At 34.3% G+C, this 22,937-nt stretch overlaps 2 protein-coding genes across 4 annotated transcripts; one reads left to right on the forward strand and one right to left on the reverse strand.

Annotated features, from left to right (window-relative positions):
* Positions 1 to 7,687: 7,687 nt before the first annotated feature.
* On the forward strand, positions 7,688 to 9,656 carry LOC126673797 (uncharacterized). Its single transcript, XM_050368070.2, has 2 exons — positions 7,688 to 8,307; positions 9,210 to 9,656. The coding sequence occupies exons 1-2, from the start codon at positions 7,795 to 7,797 to the stop codon at positions 9,516 to 9,518; spliced, it is 822 nt and encodes a 273-aa protein (XP_050224027.1). The 5' UTR covers positions 7,688 to 7,794; the 3' UTR covers positions 9,519 to 9,656.
* On the reverse strand, positions 9,590 to 14,757 carry LOC126673798 (uncharacterized). Of its 3 annotated transcripts, none has more exons than XM_050368071.2 (8): positions 14,611 to 14,757; positions 14,458 to 14,498; positions 14,024 to 14,301; positions 11,773 to 11,931; positions 10,823 to 10,912; positions 10,664 to 10,722; positions 10,057 to 10,204; positions 9,590 to 9,986 (listed from the first exon to the last, which is right to left on the reverse strand). In XM_050368071.2, exons 3-8 carry the CDS (start codon positions 14,285 to 14,287, stop codon positions 9,912 to 9,914), a joined length of 795 nt encoding a protein of 264 aa, XP_050224028.1. In that variant the 5' UTR covers positions 14,288 to 14,301; positions 14,458 to 14,498; positions 14,611 to 14,757; the 3' UTR covers positions 9,590 to 9,911. The 3 variants fall into 3 exon arrangements, with proteins under 3 accessions (XP_050224028.1, XP_050224030.1, XP_050224029.1); XM_050368073.2 differs by having other exon boundaries at positions 14,458 to 14,533; XM_050368072.2 differs by lacking the exon at positions 14,458 to 14,498 and having other exon boundaries at positions 14,611 to 14,756.
* Between the last annotated feature and the right edge of the window lie 8,180 nt (positions 14,758 to 22,937).

Consider the following 22,937-nt stretch of genomic DNA (forward strand, 5'->3'; position numbering starts at 1 on the left):
CCGAAGAGAGAACTCAAGAAGACGGAAAAACCCAGAAAGAATAAAAAAACAGAGGAATAACACATACATATGATCCTGCAGCCGCCTGCTGAACAACGGGTACTCCGTCAAACGGAAGCCTCCCCAGAAGACGATGCCTTGCGAAATCATCAAGATAGCTCAGCTGAGTAATAGATACCAGATCAGTATCAGGGTAACCTCTCAGCATCGACGAAGGAGGTCCAACCAGGACCATACGGGCACGTAGGCCACCCCACCAATGGAGAACACGCTCCCCCAGAAATCAGGACCTACAACTCAGGCCATGCATCAGATAACGCAAGCCTGATCTCGCTACAGCACCTTGTACCCACCGAGGCCAACGAACTCCAGGAGGAGTTTTCCAAGAAGCATCCACCTGGAATCAGTAGAACGGTGGTTAATACTGCAAAAGATACCCAGAGTAGTTCAAAAATAGAGTTTAATACTCACATATGTCCACGCCAGCTCGTTCAGCCAACCTCTACACTCAGCTCCCTGACTCTGCGTCAAAGTACGAGAAAAGTTCCAAAATCTCAGCACAGGGTATCCTAACCCCGGAAGAACACCGAAGCCAGTCAGAAGGCCCATCTGGATGGCCCAGATCTGAAAAACAAAATAAGACCAGCTGAGATAACGAAATCAAAAGAACGATGCAGTTAAAAGTAATAGAATAACTCACGTGTACAGCATGCCACATCCCAGAAAGACGGGATCCTCCACGGACCACTCGGTCTATGATGGTGTAAAGATAGGCCAAGGCAGCAGATCCCCAGTCATACAAACTAACCACGACCAAGTCCTCTAAGGCTGGCAACATGCAAAGTGGCAGAGTCGCACCTGAACTGCAGAATAGAGTAGACCCCAACAGATAACAGATAAAAGCTCTGGCAATCAGATCGACCTCGTCGCTAGTCAGGGGAAAGCTCTCCTTGTAACGGTCATACAGCTCAGGGTGTCGAATGCTACCACCCCTCATCTCCGGAACAAAACCAAGCATCTCAAAGATATACGCATCGCTCTGAGGATAGAATCCCAAACCACCGTCAAAAGGCACAGGCACGCCTCCAAAAGAAATCCCAGTAATCAGCAAAAAGTCCAGAGGAGTCACAGTCAGCTCCCCAACCGGTAAATGAAAAGTGTGGGTAGTATCCATCCACCGCTCCATCTGCGCACGCAGAGAAACGCTGTCACAAATCCTTGTTGCAGTAAACAGACCACTAGTAAGACGGCCAAAACCCATAGCATCTACCCGAGAACGAATAGCAGCAGGCAAAGCATCATACCAGATATGCGCATCCACAAAATTCCCCGACGCCAAAAACGATGAAAAACGCACCTCGCGATGAGCCTTGGCACACAAGTGCCCCTCCAGATGCAAAAAGAGCGGAACCTCCTCATCCGCCCCTAGTAAAACAGCATGCCGGTCAGCCTGGCGGTCAAGATCAATGCACAGTTCCCTAAAAATCCATGGTGGTGCCATAGCTCAGATGCTCAAATTCAAAGAATAGAGAAAGAAGAAAAAGAATGCAAAATGAAAAATGAGGGGATGACTCTCTTAAAAGACACAAGCCACTAAAAGACGAAAAATCACATCCTTTGAGGATATGTCAGAAAGATACCTCTAAGGATGCAAGGCCAGAAGACGGAACAACCAGAAAAATACAGACACCCCAGAGGATGAACAGCCAAAAAACTACAGACACCCCAGAGGATGAACAGCCAGAACAATACAGACACCCAGAGGAGGATATGCCAGAAGGATACCTCTAAGAATGCAAGGCCAGAAGACGGAACAGCCAGAAAGATACAGACACTCCAAAGGATAAACAGCCAGAAAAATACAGACACCCTAGAGGATAAACAGCCAGAAAAATATAGATACCCTAGAGCACGAAAAGCCAAGAATGACAGATAATCCTGAAAACAGACAGACAAAAATACAGATGGACAGCAGAAAATCAAAACAAGTCCCAGAGCCTTCAGAGTAAGACCTAGAGCCTTTAGATAAGTCCCATAGCCTTCAAAGTAAGACCCAGAGCCTTCAGATAAGTCCCAGCGCCTTCAGAGTAAGACCCAGAGCCTTCAGAGAAGTCCCAGAACCTTCAGAGTAAGACCAAGAGCCTTCAGACAATGTCCCAGAGCCTTCAGACAAGACCTAGAGCCTTCAGACAAGTCTCAGAGCCTTCAGATAAGATCCAGAGCCTTCAGACAAGACCCAGAGCCTTTAGACAAAGACCGAGAGCCTTCAGACAAGACCCAAAGCCTTCAGACAAAGACCCAGAGCCTTCAGACAAGACCCAGAGCCTTCAGAACAAACCTGGAGAGTTACCCAGAACACGGGATCCGAAAGAGCTAGACTCCCCAGTTGGCATAAAGATGCCAAAACGCGGTAGAGAAACACCGAAACATGGTATAAAGACACCATAAGTGGCAGAAAGACGCCAAATCCTGATGAAAAACGTCAGCATACGGTAGAAAGACACGGAAGCTTGGTAGAAAGACACCAGCATCCGTTAAGCGTGGAATAATTAACGGAATCCAGACACCTATGCGGTATAGGTGGCCTTTGGGACGAACAAATGATCCTATCTGTCTATAAGAAAGCCTTGGACAGGACAATTACCAGAGTTCAAGCCATCGAACCACTCTCGGGACGGCGGAGAGTTTATAGCTTAATTCCACGGAGCACGAACTCAGGCAGCCCGGGCTCAACGGCAGCTGAGAAAACCACTCCAAGCCAGATGCGGAGTAGGCCAGAACTAGAGGTGAAAGAGGCCAGATTCATGCACCACAGCTGGTAATGCTCAGGCTAGGGCATTACCACACCACCAAGTGAGCGAGAGCCTCCGATGGTGGGCAGTATCCTTGTCGCTCGTCTAGCAGCAAGTCTCTTCTTTAACAAGAATTGACCTACTTCGTCAATTCTCGTTAAAGAGGGGGCAAACTGTAGACGGCTATTTTTCGGACAGGTAAAAAATGACAAGGAACTGAAGCGTTCAATGATGATTTCCAGAGAAATCTGTCCGGGTGTAGATCTTTTGATTTGCTTGCAAGAATCTAAGCAGGCGTAATCTGTGCACAGTTGCAAACTTGGAGGATTAAAACGCAATTAGGCGTGAATAGCCCATAAAAATCCAAAGAGATTGTAATCTAAGTCTAGAAATTGGACTAATTGCCATATCTTAGAAGTTTATGGGCCAATTTGCAAGTTTTACGGACTAGAATTAACCCTGACCAAACCTATTGGACCTTAGTAGCCTTTTTTAACACTTTTAGGCACCAAAATAGACTTTTAGCACCTTTTTACGTAGCCACCAAGTGTAAATATGAATTAAATATATAAAATCTTAATTAAATAATTAAAACCTAATCTTAATCTTATAACACTTCTTTAAACCCTAATCAAATTCTAACTAGGAAAATAGTACTTCAAAACTAACTGAACCTCTAGCTAACCCTAGGTCATCCCTTACCCCTATAAATATAGCCTTAAGCCAGCCTGGCTAGAGGTGGCACACAAACCCTAAAAATAGACAGTAGAATTCGGCCACCATACACACACACACACATAAATCCAGTCCTGAAAACACTAAACACGTGTTAATTCTCCAAAAACGCGACATCCTGCACAGATTCGAAGCTGGATTCCGCATCCACTTTGCAGTAAACGAGCCAAGGACTCAGAACGGTATTTCTGAGGATCCTCAATATTGTTCTTTTGATTTTTCCATAAATTTGCATGTATAATTGTCATAATTGCTGTAACTGTGAAATTTAGGATGCATGTTTAGCCTATAATTGCTGATTTTGCCATTAAATAGCCATAATCAATTAATTCGATGCATTCAATAACGCCATAAACTTCGATGAAAAACCATGTTAATCACTTTAATTAGTTGTTTTTAATGTTCAAAACCAGAAAACAATTAATCCAGAGCTTCTAGAATGCATGTTTCTAGGAGATTTTAGATCTTTTTGCCATGAAAACCCTAAAAACGTACTTGCTGCCCAGAAAATAATTTTGCACAGATGAGCTTTAAGCACTTCGATTATGTGTTTTTTGGATATCTTGTTCAATTTTATTCTGTTTGACTACGTTTGCATGAAAAACGGAGGTAAAACGAGTGAGAACAAAGTAAAACAAAACGACCCCTGAAACTGCCGACGAACCGCCGCCGCCGCCCCTGAAGCCGACGGCGCCGCCAGGATAAAATGGTTGCGCTTCCACAATGAACTGACGGCGCCGCCAGGTTAAACTGGCGCCGTGTTCATGGCTCCTCAGCTCCTCGAATTCGCTCCCAAATCTTTCTAGACGCGATCCAAATTTCAAAACGCGTTTCCGGGCCCATTCGGACTCCAAATCAGGCCCAGTTTGAACCCAGACATAGATAGTTTAGTATAGAATCATATTTTATAATGTAGCGGGCCATACCCGATGTAAAACAGACTCAGAAGTCCAAATATGTAACATAGTGTATAAACTGGGCCCACGAGCCCGAGGCCCAACAAACCAGCAACTTACAGAGCTGATTCCGGGCTAACCCGAACTCGGAATCGACTCTTGATCAAACCTGTAAAACCAGATTGACAAGACGCAAAACTCCCGTGATCTGACCGAAAGCCAATTCTGACCAGACAGATGGTCAAAACTCGCGCGAGTGCCAGGCACTCAAAAGTCAGTGAGGTTTAAAAGTATTTCTAACCTTGTATGTATATCCAACTGCCCCTGATCATGCTAGCACTTTTTACTGCTTTCCAAAAGCATCCAAATCCAATAATAACCGGTTAAAGGATTAATCACCTAAAATTGGCCCATTAATGCAATTTCAGCCCATCATTTAGACATCGTAGTACAAACACGGAAATGTAGTAACGGTTGTATAGGTTTTTAAAGACTCACCTAATAAAATCAATCAATCACATTTATACATCCGGTTTTAGGCTTTGTGCATGTAATCAATCCATACCAGCTAGACTTATGCTATTTGCTAGAAACTTCTAAGGTTAGATGTATGCTTAGGAGTACCTACTACTTGCCTCAAATGCCAGTCCAGATCGAGTCATATGCGCGTCAAACGTGTTTACTGCTTTCACACTTGTTTATTTACAGCTTTCATATCCTGTGAACTGCATATACTGTTGAGAAGAGATATAAAACGAATATGTTCAGAAAATAAAGCCGGTAACAGAAAAGCCAAGCACATGAGACTCAGGAGGTCAACGAACCCTTGTCTTTGGTCCGACGCACGATAGTCTTACCGGAGGCGAGTAAGGCTATCTATTCGGTTAAAAGGCATTTCCTAGTTGAACTAGGTGGCGACTCCATTTTTCAAACCATTTCCAAATCGAGAAGTAAGTCATAAGCCTTGAGCGAGCGGCCCCCGAACCCCGCTCCGCTCACACCATGGTTTTGTAATTAGTTGTACGACATTATTATCTGTTGTAATGGGTAAAACCTAGCTTTTATCGGGCCCTGAACCCCAAAATTGTAATCTACCATGTCATTCGGGCTTCGAATCCCAAGCCCGCCCGGGACATCAACTTCTAGAGCGGATTTTGAGCCCATCCAAACTTGGAACGAACCCCAGTTCAAACCAGCAGACTCGTATCAAAGAGATAAAAAACTTCCATGTTCTACCCGAGAACCAGTTCCGACCACATCGACGGTCAAAACACATCGAATTCCAGACACTCTGGTCTACAAGGTTAAAAAGAATTTCTATCCTTATATGTATATCAACTGCCCATGTGTATGCTTGCAAAGTTTATAGGCTTTCAAAAATCATGATCTAATCCATTATTAACAGGCTAAAGGATTAATCACATTAATTAGATAATTCAATCAAAACTAGCAAATCACATAGAAATCGTAGGACTGCCATGAAGAAGTAGTAAAAGGTTGTATATGCATTCAATATGACTAATAATAAAATCAATCAAATTTAGAAACCTAATTTTAGGCTTTGTGCATGTAATCAATCCATACCAGCCAGTCCTTTATTATCTGTTAGAAACCTCTAAGGTTAGATGAATACTTAAGAGTATTTTCTACTTGCTAGAATCGAGTCATATGAGCATCCTAATTTGGGTTTCTTTACTGCTTTCATATATGTTTAAATTCCCGCAATTTATACTATGAACTGCATGAATGTTGAGATGAGATAAAACGAACACATCCAGTAAAAGAAAACGTAACTGATAAGTCAAGTACAAGAGTTTTGGTAGAATGTCCACAAATCCAGTATTTTGGTCCGGCGTACGATAATCTCACCCATAATCGAGTGAGGTTATCCAGTCAGTACCATCGCCTCTAGACTTATAACATTGTCACGACCTGAAATATCGAGTTGAGACCGGAAATAGGGAATAAGAGTAGTAGTTCTGAAATCCGTAGTAAGCTTGAAAGCACTATAAATTTTTCTCTCTTCAAATCAAAACATTCATCCAATCGTATTCATAAAATACATATGACCCCATTTACAAAAGCATCAGAGTTAAAACGATTCAACAGTAATGCATAAACATTAGGGTTAATTTCATATAAAATCACCACCTTTGCACGTTTTTTCATTTTAATCACGTTCTTTAAAAAGTGGCATATAAATTCACCAGCTTTTATTTTTTTACAAATCTATCACCGATGTGAAAATTCGATCTATCTTTTTTTAACTTTACAGCCATATCGACAAGAAAAAAAAGGAAAAGAAATATAATTTTTGTTTTAATCAGGGCATTAGTCAAACTAGTATATTTCTTTGGAAGGAGTAGAACATCGAATTTTCTCATTAGTGATAGATTTGAAAAAAAATGAAAGGTGGTGAATTTATATGACACCTTTTAAAAGAACGTGATTAAAATGAAAAAACGTATAAAGGTGGTGATTTTATATGGAATTAACCCTAAACATTAAAACTATAGTCTATTGCAGATATCTAGAATAAACATTTCTTGCAACTTGTACAAAATGACTCTCGAGAAAATAAAACTTCGGAAGCTTTCATCGAAACATCTTTTACTTTCCTGAAATGTTGGAGGAACAACAGGGTCATTATAAAACTGAGTAAATTCACAATATTACTAATAAATATGACATAATGGGTAAAAACAATTTAAAGCCTCTTTATGTAAAATAGAGTCTTTTGAAATATACTTAAAATTGTTTATATTTTGAACTCACTATAACGTATATTTTTAGAAATATTTATGTAAAATATCTCGTAAAACATAAAATCATACCTTAAACATATTCTATAACTTTTATATCATAGTCATCTTTCTTTAACTTCACCCGCCTGACATCTTGACATCGATAGTAAAGTCAACCGATATAATCTTAAACTTGACACCGATAGTGAAGTCAAGCGATATAACTGAAGCACCAGACATCGATAGTAAAGCTAACGGATGACATCGATAGTAAAGCTAACTGATGACATCGATAGTGAAGCCAACCGATGTAACCTATTCATTTGATATCGATAGCAAAAACCAACTGATATATTAAATTCATGTCATACATATCGCTCTCATATTATAATTGTAGATACATTATGTTAGACTTTACATTTTGGGTGAGTGTTAATTCAAGTTATTATTTAAACCAAATTGACATAGTACGGTTATCAATAAGGCAATACTTTAATATTTTGGACCAGTCCCGAGAGGCTCTACCGAGTTACTGGTGAGATGCAATATTAGATTTAATAGAAAATAATAATTTTAAGATATATGGTTTATTTTTGTGTGGATGATTTACAATGAATCCCTCAAACCATGGCAGCAACCTACACCAACTTTGCAAACCTTCCATTCTCACGTTTAGTTAAACACAAAATTGTTCCATCAAGAATTACCAACACTTTAGAAGAAAACAAAGAAACACAGCAATCTTCCGCAGGAAAAGTGAAGAGACTTGTTCTTAGCCAACAAGGCAGAACCAAACTCAACACATACTCGGACAGAGAATTTTACTCATCTCCAAGATTAGTGACTCATGTTGATGATACCTTCATTTCAACATTGACTCATCTTTATAAACAAAGACTAAGATGTGGCTCAGAAATTCTGGATCTTATGAGTTCTTGGGTCAGCCATTTACCTAAAGATGTGGAGTATAAAAGAGTGGTGGGGCATGGGCTTAATGCACAGGAACTTGCCAAGAACCCTAGGCTGGATTATTTTATTGTGAAAAATCTGAATGAGGAGCAGAAGCTGGAGTTTCAAAGTGCTAGCTTTGATGCGGTCATATGCACTGTAAGCGTGCAGTATCTTCAACAGCCTGAGAAGGTTAGTTTAGTTTGCTCAAACCTGCCATTGCCTTTTCTAAATCAGTTTTCAATTTTTTTTTTTGTTTTCTTTTGTGAATTTACCTTTTGGAATTTTGAGGAAATTAAAACATAAAATAAATTATATTAATTATAGTTGAAAGCTATAAATCCAAAATTATATTAAAAATTACTATTTTTAAGAGATTGGTTACAATTAACTGTATATGCAAAATTTAATTTTTTTTTAATTATTAGGCCTTTCATTTAAATTAATATTTCAATTTTTGTAAAAGTGTATCAAATATATTATTTGAATTAATGTTTGATCACCGAACTACTAATAAGAAAATAAATAAAGGCTGAATATTTTAATTCTTAAATTTATATTTTTAATGTCTAAATAAAAATCATATTATTACGAGATTTAGTGAGTTGAAAAAAAATTAAAAGCACTAAATGAAAAAAAATGTAAAAGTAAGAGAAGTAAAAATTAAATAAATTGAATTTATTAAGTCAGTGAATTTCATAAATTTATAATTTTTATTTATATTTGTGTCAAAACCAAGTTCAAGAACTAAATTGAAATTTAAGTTATTTTATTTAAATCCTTTGACAAAGTTGACAAACGCCATATCGTTTGATGAACGAACTAAATTGTTGATGGAAATATAATGAATAGCCATATCGTTTGATGAACGAACTAAATTGTTGATGGAAATATAATGAATAGCCATACCATTTGATTTTCATAAAACAATGATGAAAGTGTGAATTATAATATATATGGACCTTAGAATAATTTGTTCTTTTCAATATATATATTCTTTGAAAGTCATTTGGGCGATGCTTTAAAAAACCAGAAGTTATAAAAATCTAAGACTTGAAAAACTGTTGGGTCTGAATCATGTAAGGTGATTATAGGTATTTGCAGAGGTTTTTCGAGTTCTGAGGCCTGGAGGGGTGTACATTGTAAGTTTTAGCAATCGAATGTTCTACGAGAAAGCCATAGGAGCTTGGAGAGATGGGACTGCATTCAGTCGGACACAGCTCGTAATGCAATACTTCCAATGTATCGAAGGATTTACTCAACCAGAGATTGTTCGGAAACTACCACCTGCTCAGGAGGATAAGTCACCCTTCAAATGGTTGATGACATTTCTGGCGTTGTCTGGATCAGACCCTTTCTATGCTGTTATAGCTTACAAGAACTTCAAACCTGTGTATGACTGACCCCCTGTGAGAGCTATTCATGAGCAGCATGTAATACTATATCTGTTTAATAGTAGAGATTACAGTGTGTATTTGACCAAACAAATTGATTAGTTCGAGAATAAAATTTGAGGAAAGAAAACACAATAATTTACATCATTTGTTCGTATTTTAAGCACAATATGTGGGTAAGCTGTTTATACAATTCTTATGCTCGACATCTCAAAATTGACAAAATTTGGCCTAAGGATCTGTCAACTAAAATTCTGCTTTTCTTTTTCTGAGTGTAACGTCGGTATACTGCAATCAGCATTTCGCCTCAAAACCAATTAAAGAATTAATTGGATACTTCTCGGCCTCATGTTCACCTAATAACATCTAAATGAAAACCTCCAGGATACAGAAATTCACAAATTAGGCTACAACGAGCTTTTTAGCTTTCTCCACTGCTTCAATGTAGTAATAGAGCCTCCAAAGTGTTGTATTGTCCTGGAATAAGCAACGTACCATAAGTACCCGACGCTATTAACACGGTAAAAAAAATTAAATTTTATGTTACCTCTTGCTCCAAATCAACAAAAACTTCATTACAGGATTGTGCTTCAGGCTTGCTTCGCTGGACAATTCGAGCCACACGGTTAAGATTTTTTGGTGGTAGCTGCTGAATCAGTTTTTGAAGATGCTTCTTCTCTGCAAGGGTCATAGGCCTAGAAATTAAAGTTAGCAGTTTGAGTCAATTTGTGTCCATTCAAAATTCAAGAAGTCATTTCCTCAAGAAGAATACAAGCATAGCCAGAGCAGACACGAAAAAACCCCACGCAAAATAAACATGCCATAATCTGCTAAGATGAGTGTGACCAATTAGACCTCTCAAATATCAATACTTGACATCAGGCATTATTGCAAGAAAATGCATCCAATATTTACTAGCTCGCTAATTTAACAGAGTCGTCAGGTTGTGAGGTTAGAGTTCATTATTGCCTAGCATACTCTCTCTTTTGTGCCTGTTGAAAACTTCACATTCAGTGAAATGAAACACTTAATGTGTTTCCTTGGGGGGTACTTCAAATTGCATTTAGACAATCAAACTTTTCTTATCGAGATATACATAACTTGAACAGAAGATAATTAACCAGTTAGTAAGTTTAGTGTCATATGTAGCATACCTGCAGGTAGACACCACCGTATCAAGCTGTTCCTCAAGTTGCTTCTCCATATAGCTGAGCTGAAATATAATCACCTACCTCAGCTCTCATATATCATAAAGACTAGGCACATTTACCTGAAAAAGTCACAGGGAAACAGATAAAATTCCAGAACATTACCGTTGTGAAAAGTTCATCAGAATGTTTCTTGATCATCTCCCAAGCCAGTGAGTTATCAGCTGCTAGTAAGAGCTGCAGATCACTATCCTCCTAGATCAAAAAGAATAACATTAGAGAGAAAAGCCACTAGTCAATAAATTAATAATGCATATGGCTATTCATTACAGAGAGAGATATGTGTAGTCATTCTTTGAATCGAATTGCAAAAGGAGTTCAGACTTTGAATATATAATCCAAGTTAGGGTTGTGTTGATTTTGATCACTAACAAAATAGAATTTCAATTTCCTCTCCATGCAAATTTATGTGCATACTGTAGATATACTATATCACAACAAACAAGATATCTGTGTAACTATCAGAATAACACAAAAAATTTCCAAAATGCTAGGAACCAAACACTTTTTGTAAAGGATAGAATAATCAAAATCAAAACACCAAGAAAGCTAGATCAAAGTAATGTATTAGCAAACCAATAGATCATACAAATCTTAAGCAATAGCTTTAGCCAGTGGGATAAAAAAATATCCAGCCAACAGTAAACCAACATATTGTGCACTTTCGCCTACAACTTAAGGCAACAAGTAATATTCTAGGACCTAATATTTGTATGATTGTATTTGATTTAGATCAAACAAGAGTACTAATAACATTAAGAAGGAAGTGAGTGCAGGAAATAAACTTAAGGAAGGAATGTAATATCATTAAAAGGGGTGTTCAGAAAAATACAAGTCGGCAACTTGATCGCATAATCTGAAGAAGGGAAATTTGAAATCTATGAGAAGTGCAATTACTATGTAGTGACTCGGTAAGCCTTCTTATCAGACTAAAAATTGGGAGTAACATAAACTACAACACTACTTCAAAAAAAAAATGCCACAATCCATTTGAAACTGCATTTTATATTGAAACACAGACTAAAGAACAAGGGCTATTTAAAAGTATATACAACCTCTTGGCAAGATTCAGAACTAACAGCACCATCAGGTTTAGAGAAGCTAGTTGATGAGGAAGACTTGTTTAGCCCTGTCTCGCTCTCAGATGTTACACCCGTCTTTCTGCTTGTGACCTGTGATTGTAGCTGCCGCATGCCTATAACAGATTCAAGCATCTGCATTTGCCATATAACATACTTAATGTAAATGTGAGTGCAAGAATAGAAAATACTCCCAATCGACAATTTTATGGATCACTATTATTTTCTGTCTCAATAAGATAAAAAAAGAGACTTTCAGTTCTAGATATTCTTATTAATTTATATAAGTGTCATCACATGATATTAAATTCTCACATTGACTTGTAGACCATGGATTAATTGGAATTTGATATTTGTAAATTGCACTCTATTTTTAGTCCACAATGGAATGCAGTTTATTTACTCAAAGAACATAAAAAGCGTATTTCAAGAAGATTATGATATATATACTGTAATAATTACATGAATTCCTTAATTCTTGTGGAAATGAATTAGAGGGAATATTGTCTGAAAGATGAAGAATAGAAGTCTACTTTAGAGGAAGATCACCCAGCCATACTTAATATCACATGAATGGCCTATACAACTTCAGTAAATTTTCATACTACTGCAATATTCCAAGAAGAAAGGAAGGAAAATAATTAATCAAAGGACATGTTATGTACTCGGGATGTCCAAAAATAGAAAGGACATTCCAATAGCATGCTGACAATCATCCTTGAGCGTAGCATAGTTATTAAATGCGGAAGGCGGGAGAGGCCCCTCGGCCATCACCTGAGAGGCCTCAGGCCTCAGGCGCACCTTCAATAACTATGGGCTGCAGTAAAAACTCAAGAACATGCTAAAAGGTAAATAGACTAAGAACTTTTGGCAAGCCAATGCCTCATGTTCACCACAAATTATCAATGAACACCACGAAGGAGATCTCATATGTGATATTAACCCCATTTAATAGCATAATTAAGCACTTCAGATGGGAAACACCTAGAAGTATGACAAGTTGACAACCGTGCACGTCCTTATTAGTCTATCTACCTAAAAATGTAGGCTTAACGCATCTCTAGGTCCATGCACTATCACACTTTTAATGATCAAGCCCTTTTACTACAAAATGTCTGCATTAGGTCCCTACTAGGTAGCACGGACACGGAGACGGACACGGATACGGGGAACGGGACACTTGGACACGGCGAAACGGTATAATTTTAAAGTTCCCTATGTATAAAATGAAGTTTCGTGTCCGAAACGTCAAGTGTCCGAAACGTTTCCGAAACGGAAAACGTCAATTGAATGAAATGTCCGTGCTACCTAGGGTCCCTACACTATCAATACATCCGAATTAAGTTCTTCCCTCCATTTCCGTCCATGCAAATACATTGAGTTCAACTCTAACGCAAATGGATGGAAATGGACAGAAGGACTCAATGTGCTTGAAGTTGATAGTGTGGAGATCCAATGCGGACATTTTTAGTATAAGATTCGGTCGTTAAAAGTGTGATTGTGCAAGTACCTATATATGTGATATGTGCAAGTACATTGATTTCAACTCTAACGCAAAAGGACGGAAGGACTCACCTTTTAGCCTTTTTTCACTTATATCTTGACCTTGTAAAATCATCAATTTTGTCAAAGCTCCACTTTTCACTATCAATTGTACCCAATTTTGTGAATTTGACTCTTTTTCACTCAAAAACATAAAAATTCAACCCTTATGAATGACTTGTTTAAACACTTCTCCACCCGAAAAATTCAAAACGAATTACTTATTTGAATTATTTTTTAGTGGAAAAAGGTCAATTTAATACTTGTGGCTAAATTCCAAAGTGAATGGTGTAGATTTGGACAAAATTGACGATTTTAAAAAGTCAGTATATAATAAAAAAAGGGACTAACATATGCGTGTTTTTTTTTGTAACGTGGAAACCACTGGCAGAGCCCGACCACCCGGGTAAACTCTCAGGGAGGCTAGCCTCGGCATCCCACCACCCGGACCTCCACTTAATACGAGTCTTTTAACAACTCATTCACAAATGTTTCCAATAAATCTCATTTTGTGAGATATGGGATTCGAACCTTGGTTCTTTAACTCCTGAGCTTAATGTCCACACTTGTGAGCAATTGAGCCAACCCGTGGTGGGTAAGATAGGTGTTTTTTTAAGACATTTTTCCTAAAAACAACGGAATTTCCAATACATGAGATTGTAGAAAATACAGAAACGGGGCTTACCGCATCAGCTTCCGGTGTAAGAATTGCGAGAGACTGTCGAAGCAGTGAATTCAATGTTTGCTCTTTGTGATCCGAAAGCCCAGCTGCTATACTGTTACTGAAAAGAGAAGGCTCGCAGTGTACTACTTCCCGTTCCCCGCATATATTTACAGTGAAGTCATTTTGGGAGACAAGTGTTTTAATTTGACATGTATAGAAAGCAAAGTGATCGGGTCTTTCTTTATTCGAGTCACCTGAAGCAACCCAACTCCCTGACTCGCCCATAGTAACCTCAGCAACTGTGCAGCATATAAGAATCATAATTGATTAGTACAAATTAAATGCTAGCTCAACCCTTTATCACCTAAGAAGAGGGCATTATTTTGGATTTTTCAAAAAATATGAATATATAAAATCTATATTTGATCAATTTTGCACAATATAATCTTACCCACCTTATAGAAAAATTATGATTCCGCCACTGCCCTATTACCTACTGTAGAGCGGATTTGAATTAGGGTTTGAGGAGGCCTAAGCGATGCATAAGTAAAGAAAAGTTGGAAATTAAAAAGGTAATAGGCAAAGAAGAGAAACTAAAAAGGACTGACCTTATCAAAATTTCGTTGCCGCTTCAACTTTTGTTTTGCTTAGCCTCACTTTTGAATTTTGATTGCATGCATTCATATATCACATTTCCGGCTCTCACATGGAAAAACAAAGAAGCCTGATTGGGCTCTTTAGTTCAAGCATAGGCCGCAAACTCCATTTCAATTCGGCTTCAATTTTACTTGGGCTTTTTATATAGAATACAGAAAATCGGCTACTATTTTTTTGGCTTTTTATACAAACAACCAACTTTCTCTAATATTTTACTTTTATACAAGTAATTTTTGTATCTTTAAAATACTGTACACAGGTGAAATAATGGGCTTCTTACTCAAATAACCAACATTCATATTTGATTTACTTTTATACCAATACATATTTGACATTTTAAAACTACCATGTAAGGGAGAAATTATTACTTTTATACCATTCATATAAATAGAACCCTAATAACACAAATCTTCATAATTACAATTATTTTCTCTCTCCTCAAATTTCTCTCTCCTTTCTCTTTCAATTCACCTTTCACACAAATTTCAAATTTGTTCTTCGCACCAATCCGCCTCCGCCGTTCCGTTTTTGCTGTTCCATCTTCGTCGTTTCGCCTCCGTCGTTCCACCTTTCTCTCGCCGCGCCATCTTTCTTTTCTCTTTTTGATTTTAGATCTGAAATTTGATGTTCTTTTTTTTTTTCATTTTCAGATCTGTAATTTATTTATTTTTTACTGTTGTTTTCAACTATTAAACATGTATAAAGATTATCTTTAAAGAATCTAATACTCATTTCATGTAATATAGAATAATTTTGTGATTTTATGGAATAAAATTCTGTTATTTCTGCATTTTTCGTGTGTTTCTGCGTTTTTTTTAATTCTGCAGAACGATTTGTAGATGATGATTGATTGCTGAATTATTGTAATGTTACAGTGTTGTTGACTTTATGTTGATATCAACTGATTTTTTTTATTTTTACATTGACAACTAATATAACATTGTCTGTGAAATAAACTAAAAAAATTAAATTAAATTAAATTGAGACTAGATAATGATATGGTAGCATCGGGGAAGAAGACATATAATGATGTTGCATTATTGTAATGTTACAATGTTGATATGATGTTGATTTTCGGTTGATATTTTGTTGATTTTAGCATCGGTGAAAAAAGACAATAATGATGTTAAATTATTGTAATGTTACAATGTTGATCTTATGTTAATATAGTGTTGACATGGTGTTGATTTTGGTATAGGTAAAAAATATAAATAATGATTCTGAATTATTATTATATTACAAATTTGAATTTATGTTGATATTATGTTGATTTTGTGTTGGTATTTTAGATTGAAAAAATAATTTATTAATCTTTGATTAATTTAATGTTGATTTTATATTGATATATATAAAAAATAAAATATATGATAAATAATAAATTTTGATTAATTATTAGAAAAATAAAGGTAAATAAATATTAAAAATAAAAATTAGTGTTAAAAAGATTTATAAAATTAATACTATCCAGTTTATTAAATGTTGTTGATATTATGTTGATATTGTGTTGATATTAAAACTGACAAAAATGTCAACAATAAATAATGTACACATGTTGATTTTATATTGATTTTGTGTTGATTTTGAGTTGATATTTGATTAATTTTAATGACAAATAGTATACACATGTTGATTTTGTGTTGATCTTCAATTAATTTTAGGGATATGTGCATGTTAATTTTAGGTTGATTTTAGGTTGACATCGAGCTGATTTTGCGTTGATTTTGATTAATATAGCTTAAATAATTGTACATCAATAAAATTCAACATTGATTTTATAATAAAGTTTGTACGTAGAACATAATATAAGGAGCAACAAAACCAACCAAATTTCAAAAATGCCGAAATGAATTTAGTATATTCTAATAAAATAACACTCAAGAAAATGAAAGTTATATAAAACTGGCTGAATACCAATAACATATGTTTATGTAGGAAATTTCATAACGTTTACCGAGAAAAAAACACAAATAGATCAATCATTCAAACAAATATGTGCACTCCACATTCCATCCTGCTGCTTTTCAAATAAACATCTATTCCGCAAACTTACAGGAGGCATTTATTTCATAGACAATATTATCTTGTTTGTCAATGTTAAAATAAAAAAAATTAGTTGATATCAACATAATATCAACATAAAGTCAACATAAAATCAACAACACTGTAACATTACAGTAATTCAGCAATCAATCATCATCTACAAATCGTTCTGCAGAATAAAAAAACGCAGAAATACAACAAAACACAAAAAAATGCAGAGTTAACAGAATTTTATTACATAAAATCACAAAATTATTCTACATATCATGAAATAAGTATGAAATTCTTTAAAAATACTCTTTATACATGTTTAATGGTGAATAAACAGTAAAAGATAAACAAATTACAGATCTGAAAATGAAAACATAAAGAACAAAAAAATTCAGATCTAAAATCAAAAAGAGAAAAGAAAGATGGCGCGGCGACAAAGGTGGAACGACGGAGGCGAAACGACGGAGATGGAACAGCAAAAACAGAACGGCGGAGGCGGAATGGCGGAGATAATGAAGAAGATAAACTGAAATGTATGAGATAATGGAGATGAAAACTTAAACGAATGTGATAATGGAAGAAAGCGAGTAAGAACGTGGAGCACCAGAACTTTGATCGCAGAGATCGTGGAGGAGCAGAACGAGAATCACGGAGAAGAAGAAGAAGAAACCGCCAAAATCAAAGGGAAAAAGAAAAAACGGTAAGAAAGTTATAATTCAAAGCAATAAGGTTATAATTCTTATTTTGGGTGGTGTGAAAAGTAAACAATAAGTTGGATCAGTATAAAAGTAAACCTGGCCCAAATTTAGGTATATTGGGTAATTAGCCCTGAAATAATATCTTTTATACAGTTCATATATATACCCTCTTCTCAAACAAACCCTCACAATTACAATTATTTTCTCTCTCCTCATATTTCTCTCTCATCATCTCTTTACTCAAATTTTTACAAAAAGCTTCTTCTTCTTCTCCATAATCATTTTTGTTCATCTTTAATTCAGTAGATTGGCATCTTCAGATCTGTTATTCGTACTTCATTTCCGCCGATCCACCTTTGCCTCGCTATCGAAGTCATTTTCTCCGTTCGTTTTTACTATCGCCGTTTTTTTATTTTGATTCCATCAGATCTGAAGTTTTTCGTTTTTATTTTTCTTCTTCGTTTCAGATCTGCAATTTTTTTTTTCTACTTTGTTTATATAACATTAATTTTTCATCATTAAACATGTATAAAGATTATCTTTTCATGATATATAAAATGATTTTATGATTTTACGAAATAAAAATTTGTTATTTCTGCATTTTTACTGTGTTTGTTTGTATTTCTGCATTTTTTTAGTTCTGCAATACAATTTGTTGATGATTGTTAGTTGATGAATTATTGTAATGTTACATTGTTGTTTATTTTGTGTTGATATTGTGTTGATATTTTTTTAATTTTGACATTAACAAATAAGATAATATTATTCGTGAAATAAACTAAAAATATAAAAATTAAACTGAGACTGGATAATGATATGTTAGCATTGAGGAAATAATCATGTTGAATTATTGTAATGTTACAGTGTTGATATTGTGTTGATTTTCGGTTGATATTTTGTTGATTTTAGCGTTGGTGAAAAGCCAATAATAATGTTGAATTTTTGTAATGTTACAATGTTGATCTTGTGTTGATATCGTGTTGATGTTATGTTGATATTTAGTTGATTTTAGCATTAACAAAAAATACCACATTGTACGTGAAGTAAAATAAAAAAATAAAAATTAAATTGAAAAAATGATAAAAAAATAAATAAAAATAAGTGTAAAAAAATTTAAAAATTTAAAATAGTTAGTTTTATAAATGTTGTTGATATTATGTTGATTTTGTGTTGATATTAAAACTGACGAAAAACATCAACAGTTAGAAAAAGTCAAAATTCAAAAAAAATCAAAAAAATAAAAAAGTTTAAAATTTAAATATGTCATATATATTAAATGCAGAAATATAATGGTGAAAAAATAAATTAAAAATAATAAAAGAAAATGTTGAAAAATAAGGGTTAATATAGAAAGTAAAGTTTTTCAAAAAGTAGTATAAAAAAGAAAAGAAAGTTGCCAATGACCTCTAACTCAGTTGGCTAAGAGTGAGGCATCAAGTCCAAGGGGGCGTGGGTTCGAATCCCTTCATGGACAAAAGAAGATGAAGATATTGAAGATATTTGGAGGAAGGTACGAAGCGTCAGAAGCAATCGGCTGCGACATCGTCCGCCATGTTTGGCGAGCTCGGAATAGCGATGTATTCAACGTAAATGATGTGGATGGCGTGAATGGCGTTTAAATTTGTAAATAGTAGTATATCTATAGTTGGTTTGTAATAATGTAGTTCTATCTCTGTTAAAAAAAAATTGATATGGAAAGTAAAGATTTAGAAAGGATAGTAAAAAAGTAAATGTTAGAGAAAAAACAGTATTTTAGAGAAAATTAGGAAAAACACTACATTTTTGAAAATAATTGTAAAGATTGCCTCATCAAAAAAAAGATATGGAAAATACTTCCCGTTTTTTTTATTTCTGTTTTTACTCTAACGTGGCTTTTTTTAATATAATTAGCTGGTTTATTTATGTTTTTACTCTCTCTCTTTTATAACTTATTTTTATACTCTCAGAGCAGTTACTGCTCTTCTTCATCTTCTTCTTCTTCTCTATCTTTTTTTTTCGTCGTTCGCCAATCCTTCACCGATCTGTCGTCGTTTCGCCGCCAATCCGCCGCTCTTCTATATTAAATTTTAGCAATTTTTTTCTTAACTCGTGGTGATTATTACGAGTTATTTTAACGCTCAGATCTGAAAAAATTTCTCTTCAATTTCTTCTGTTTTAGATCTAAAAAATCTGCATAAATAATAATTTTATGATTAAAAAAATAATTTTCTGTAGAAATAACGATTTTTTTGCAGAAAACAGCGTCTGATTATCATACACTATGACGTTATCATATCATTATCATAACACTGCAGCGAAACCCGATTTTTTATAAAGAAAAGTGCTTGATTATCATTTCGGTATCACTAACGTTAGCATATCTATATCATTAACGTTATCATATCAATATCATAATATTATACGGTTATGATAATAATATGATAAGATTATGATAATAGTATGATATAGTTATGATAAAGTACGTCATGATAATGTTGTGATAATATTTTTTATACTGTTATGATAAAGTATATTGTGATAATGTTATGATAAGTTTATGATAAAAAATTAAGATATAGTTATGATAAAAGTACATCATGATAATATTATGATAATAGTATGATATAATTATGATAAAAGATAAATAATGTTATGATAACAGTATGATAAATTTGATGATAATAATATGATACCGTTTGATAATAATATGATAAGGTATAATAAAATGTTATGATAAAACACGTTATTATAGTGTTATGATAATATACTATTATGATAAAGTAGGTCATGATAATGCCATGATAATATACCGTTATGATAAATTACGTCATGATAATGTTATGATAGTATAGTGTTATAACAAAGTACGCCATGATAATGTTATGATAGCAGTATGATAATCAAACATTATTTTCCATGATTTTTTTTTATTTTCTGCAGTATTATGATAACGACATGATAATGTAGTGATAATGATATGATAATCAGACACTGTTTTTCCACAGAAAATCATTTTTTTGCAGAAAATTATTTTTTTCAGATGAAAATCGTTTTTTTCTACAGATTTTTACATCTGAAAACTGAAAAATTGTAAGATCGATATTTTTTAGGTCTGTAAGTTAAAATAAACCATAAAAATTACAGAATCGATAATTTAAATCTCAAATAATAGTGGAACGACGGCGAAGGCGATGGCGGAGGCGATGGCGGTGCGATGTCGGAGGCGATGACGGAGAAATAATGAAAAAGGAGAGAATAAAAATGGAGAGAGAGAGAGGTTGTGTCTGTCAGTTTAGTGTGAGTATTATAGTCAGAGTAAACTGCAAAATATTTTGACACGAAGAGTAAAAAGACAAAAAAGATAATTTCTTGATGTATTTTTAATATCTTTTCCGCTTTGAGGTAATATTTCCTATTATTTTTATATTTTAGGTAAATATCTAATAAGCCCTTTCTTTTATATGGTCCAACCCAAATTTTTACTTTACCTACCTCATTTTCTTACTTTGATAATTTTTACTTTAAAGCTTTGTATGGATAAGGAATAAAAAGAGAAAGGGAATATAGAGGGAGGGGAAGGGAGGAGATAGAAAGTGAAGTTAAAATCAAATTTTATTTGTGTTTGGATGAGTAATATAATAATAAAGGTAAAGAAAGAAGAATATATATATATTTTTTTTTTTGGATAAATGAAAAGTAAAGAGATCCTCCAAAACTTATATAGGACAAAAAAAAATACAATACCGTATTTTTTATATATGCAGCAAACTATAAATTTTTTGAAAATGGTAATTGTAAAACTTATATCCAATTGAACTAGAATTAATATTTATTATAAAATCTAGGGTTAATTCCATAAAAAGTCACGACCTTTACACGAATTTTCATTTTAATCACGACTTTTAAAACTTGCCATATAAAACCATGACTTTTCAAATTTTTTCAAATCTATCACCGACTATTTTTCCGGTGAATTTTACCTTTCATTTTTTTTTCAAATCTGCCGAATCATGGTGGCCACGTCATCAAAAATACACCAAAAAATAATTTGGTAATAGATTTGAAAAAAATGAAAGGTCGTGGTTTTATATGGCAACTTTTAAAAGTCATGAATAAAATAAAAATATGTATAAAAGTCATGACTTTTTATGTAATTAACCCTAAAATCTATAATATATAAAACTAAAACTGTAAACTAGTAACATTTTCAAGAATACGAGCTAAAGAAGTTTATAATAATCTGCTCAAATACTTTAAAATTCAAAAAACATATACAATATTTATAATAAGAACAATAAAAATATTCCATTAAATTAAATTGTTTAAACAAACATAAAAAAACTCATAAAAATATGGGGAAAAAACCAAAAAAGAATTTTGGTTGAAAAAAACCCCACCATTACATATAAATAGATATAATATCAAGCGAAAATTATTTGCGATAAACTATGGGACATCCAAGAAAAGCACGCAAATCACTAGGATTGCTCACAAGATGATGATAAGCAGTAAGCATGTGCTGAGGCCCGAACTCTAACTCCTCTAACTTACTCCATACATCTTTTTTTGAAATAGGAAGTCGTTGTTATGCCTTTACCAGTATATTTGTTGACTTTTTAATTGAAAGAGCAACATTATCCAAACCTTGCTTTACTAACTCACAACCATGGTCATATTTGCTTGTTGTTTTTGCATCAGAGGTAGAATTATAGCTTTTGTTTGGCTTTTTAGATGTATTCACATTTTCAGACTGTATTCCAAGAGAGCTAATATTAGAAGTATCAGTATTAGTAGTCGGAAAATTTTCTAATATAACTTCATCTTGAGACACAAGGTTATCAATATTCTCAATAGTATCTCCTTCTAGACCACGCTGATTACCATTTGCAAATCTAGACCTCATTTCACTCGGAGTTTCAGCAAACTCACCTGTAGCTCTATCTTGACCGTAAAGATCTGCCAATTCATCATGAAAAAAAGAAAGGAAGGATCGATGTTTTTGTTGTTAAACCCTAGTAGGGCTCTGATACCATGTAGAATCAGGTGATCATATATCTTATTCACATGTATAGTGTTACATTATATAGAGATCTCATAATAGAGATTGACTTTAACTATACTACTAACTATTAACAAACTCAGTTAGAGAAAATATACAATAGATAACTATATCACAAATCTTTTCTTAGAACAATTCACAAGAGTAATGACAATTCCATAAAGGATATATTTAGTTAATTATTGTTTTTGAACTAAAGCAGCAAACAAACTGATCTCCAAGGTATATTTACTTAATCATCATTATAAAGTTATAAATTTTGTATTAAAAAGTTAAATTTTGTATTTGGAAAGTACTTTTCTAAAACATTTATCTAACTACAAAAATTTAGCTTCTAAATTAGTATACTAGATACGAAATGTTTAAATACACTTTTTTATTTTAATCTTATTTTTTTAATAATTGTAGAAGAAAGAGTTTAACTAAACAATGCCTAATTGAGTTGTTAATTAGTGAAAGAAGTACCGAATATGAAGATCCTTGGAAAAAAACAAAGAAAGACAAAGAACAA

This window comes from Mercurialis annua, linkage group LG3 (assembly GCF_937616625.2).
Source record: "Mercurialis annua linkage group LG3, ddMerAnnu1.2, whole genome shotgun sequence".
In the NCBI taxonomy this organism is placed as follows: Eukaryota; Viridiplantae; Streptophyta; class Magnoliopsida; order Malpighiales; family Euphorbiaceae; genus Mercurialis; species Mercurialis annua.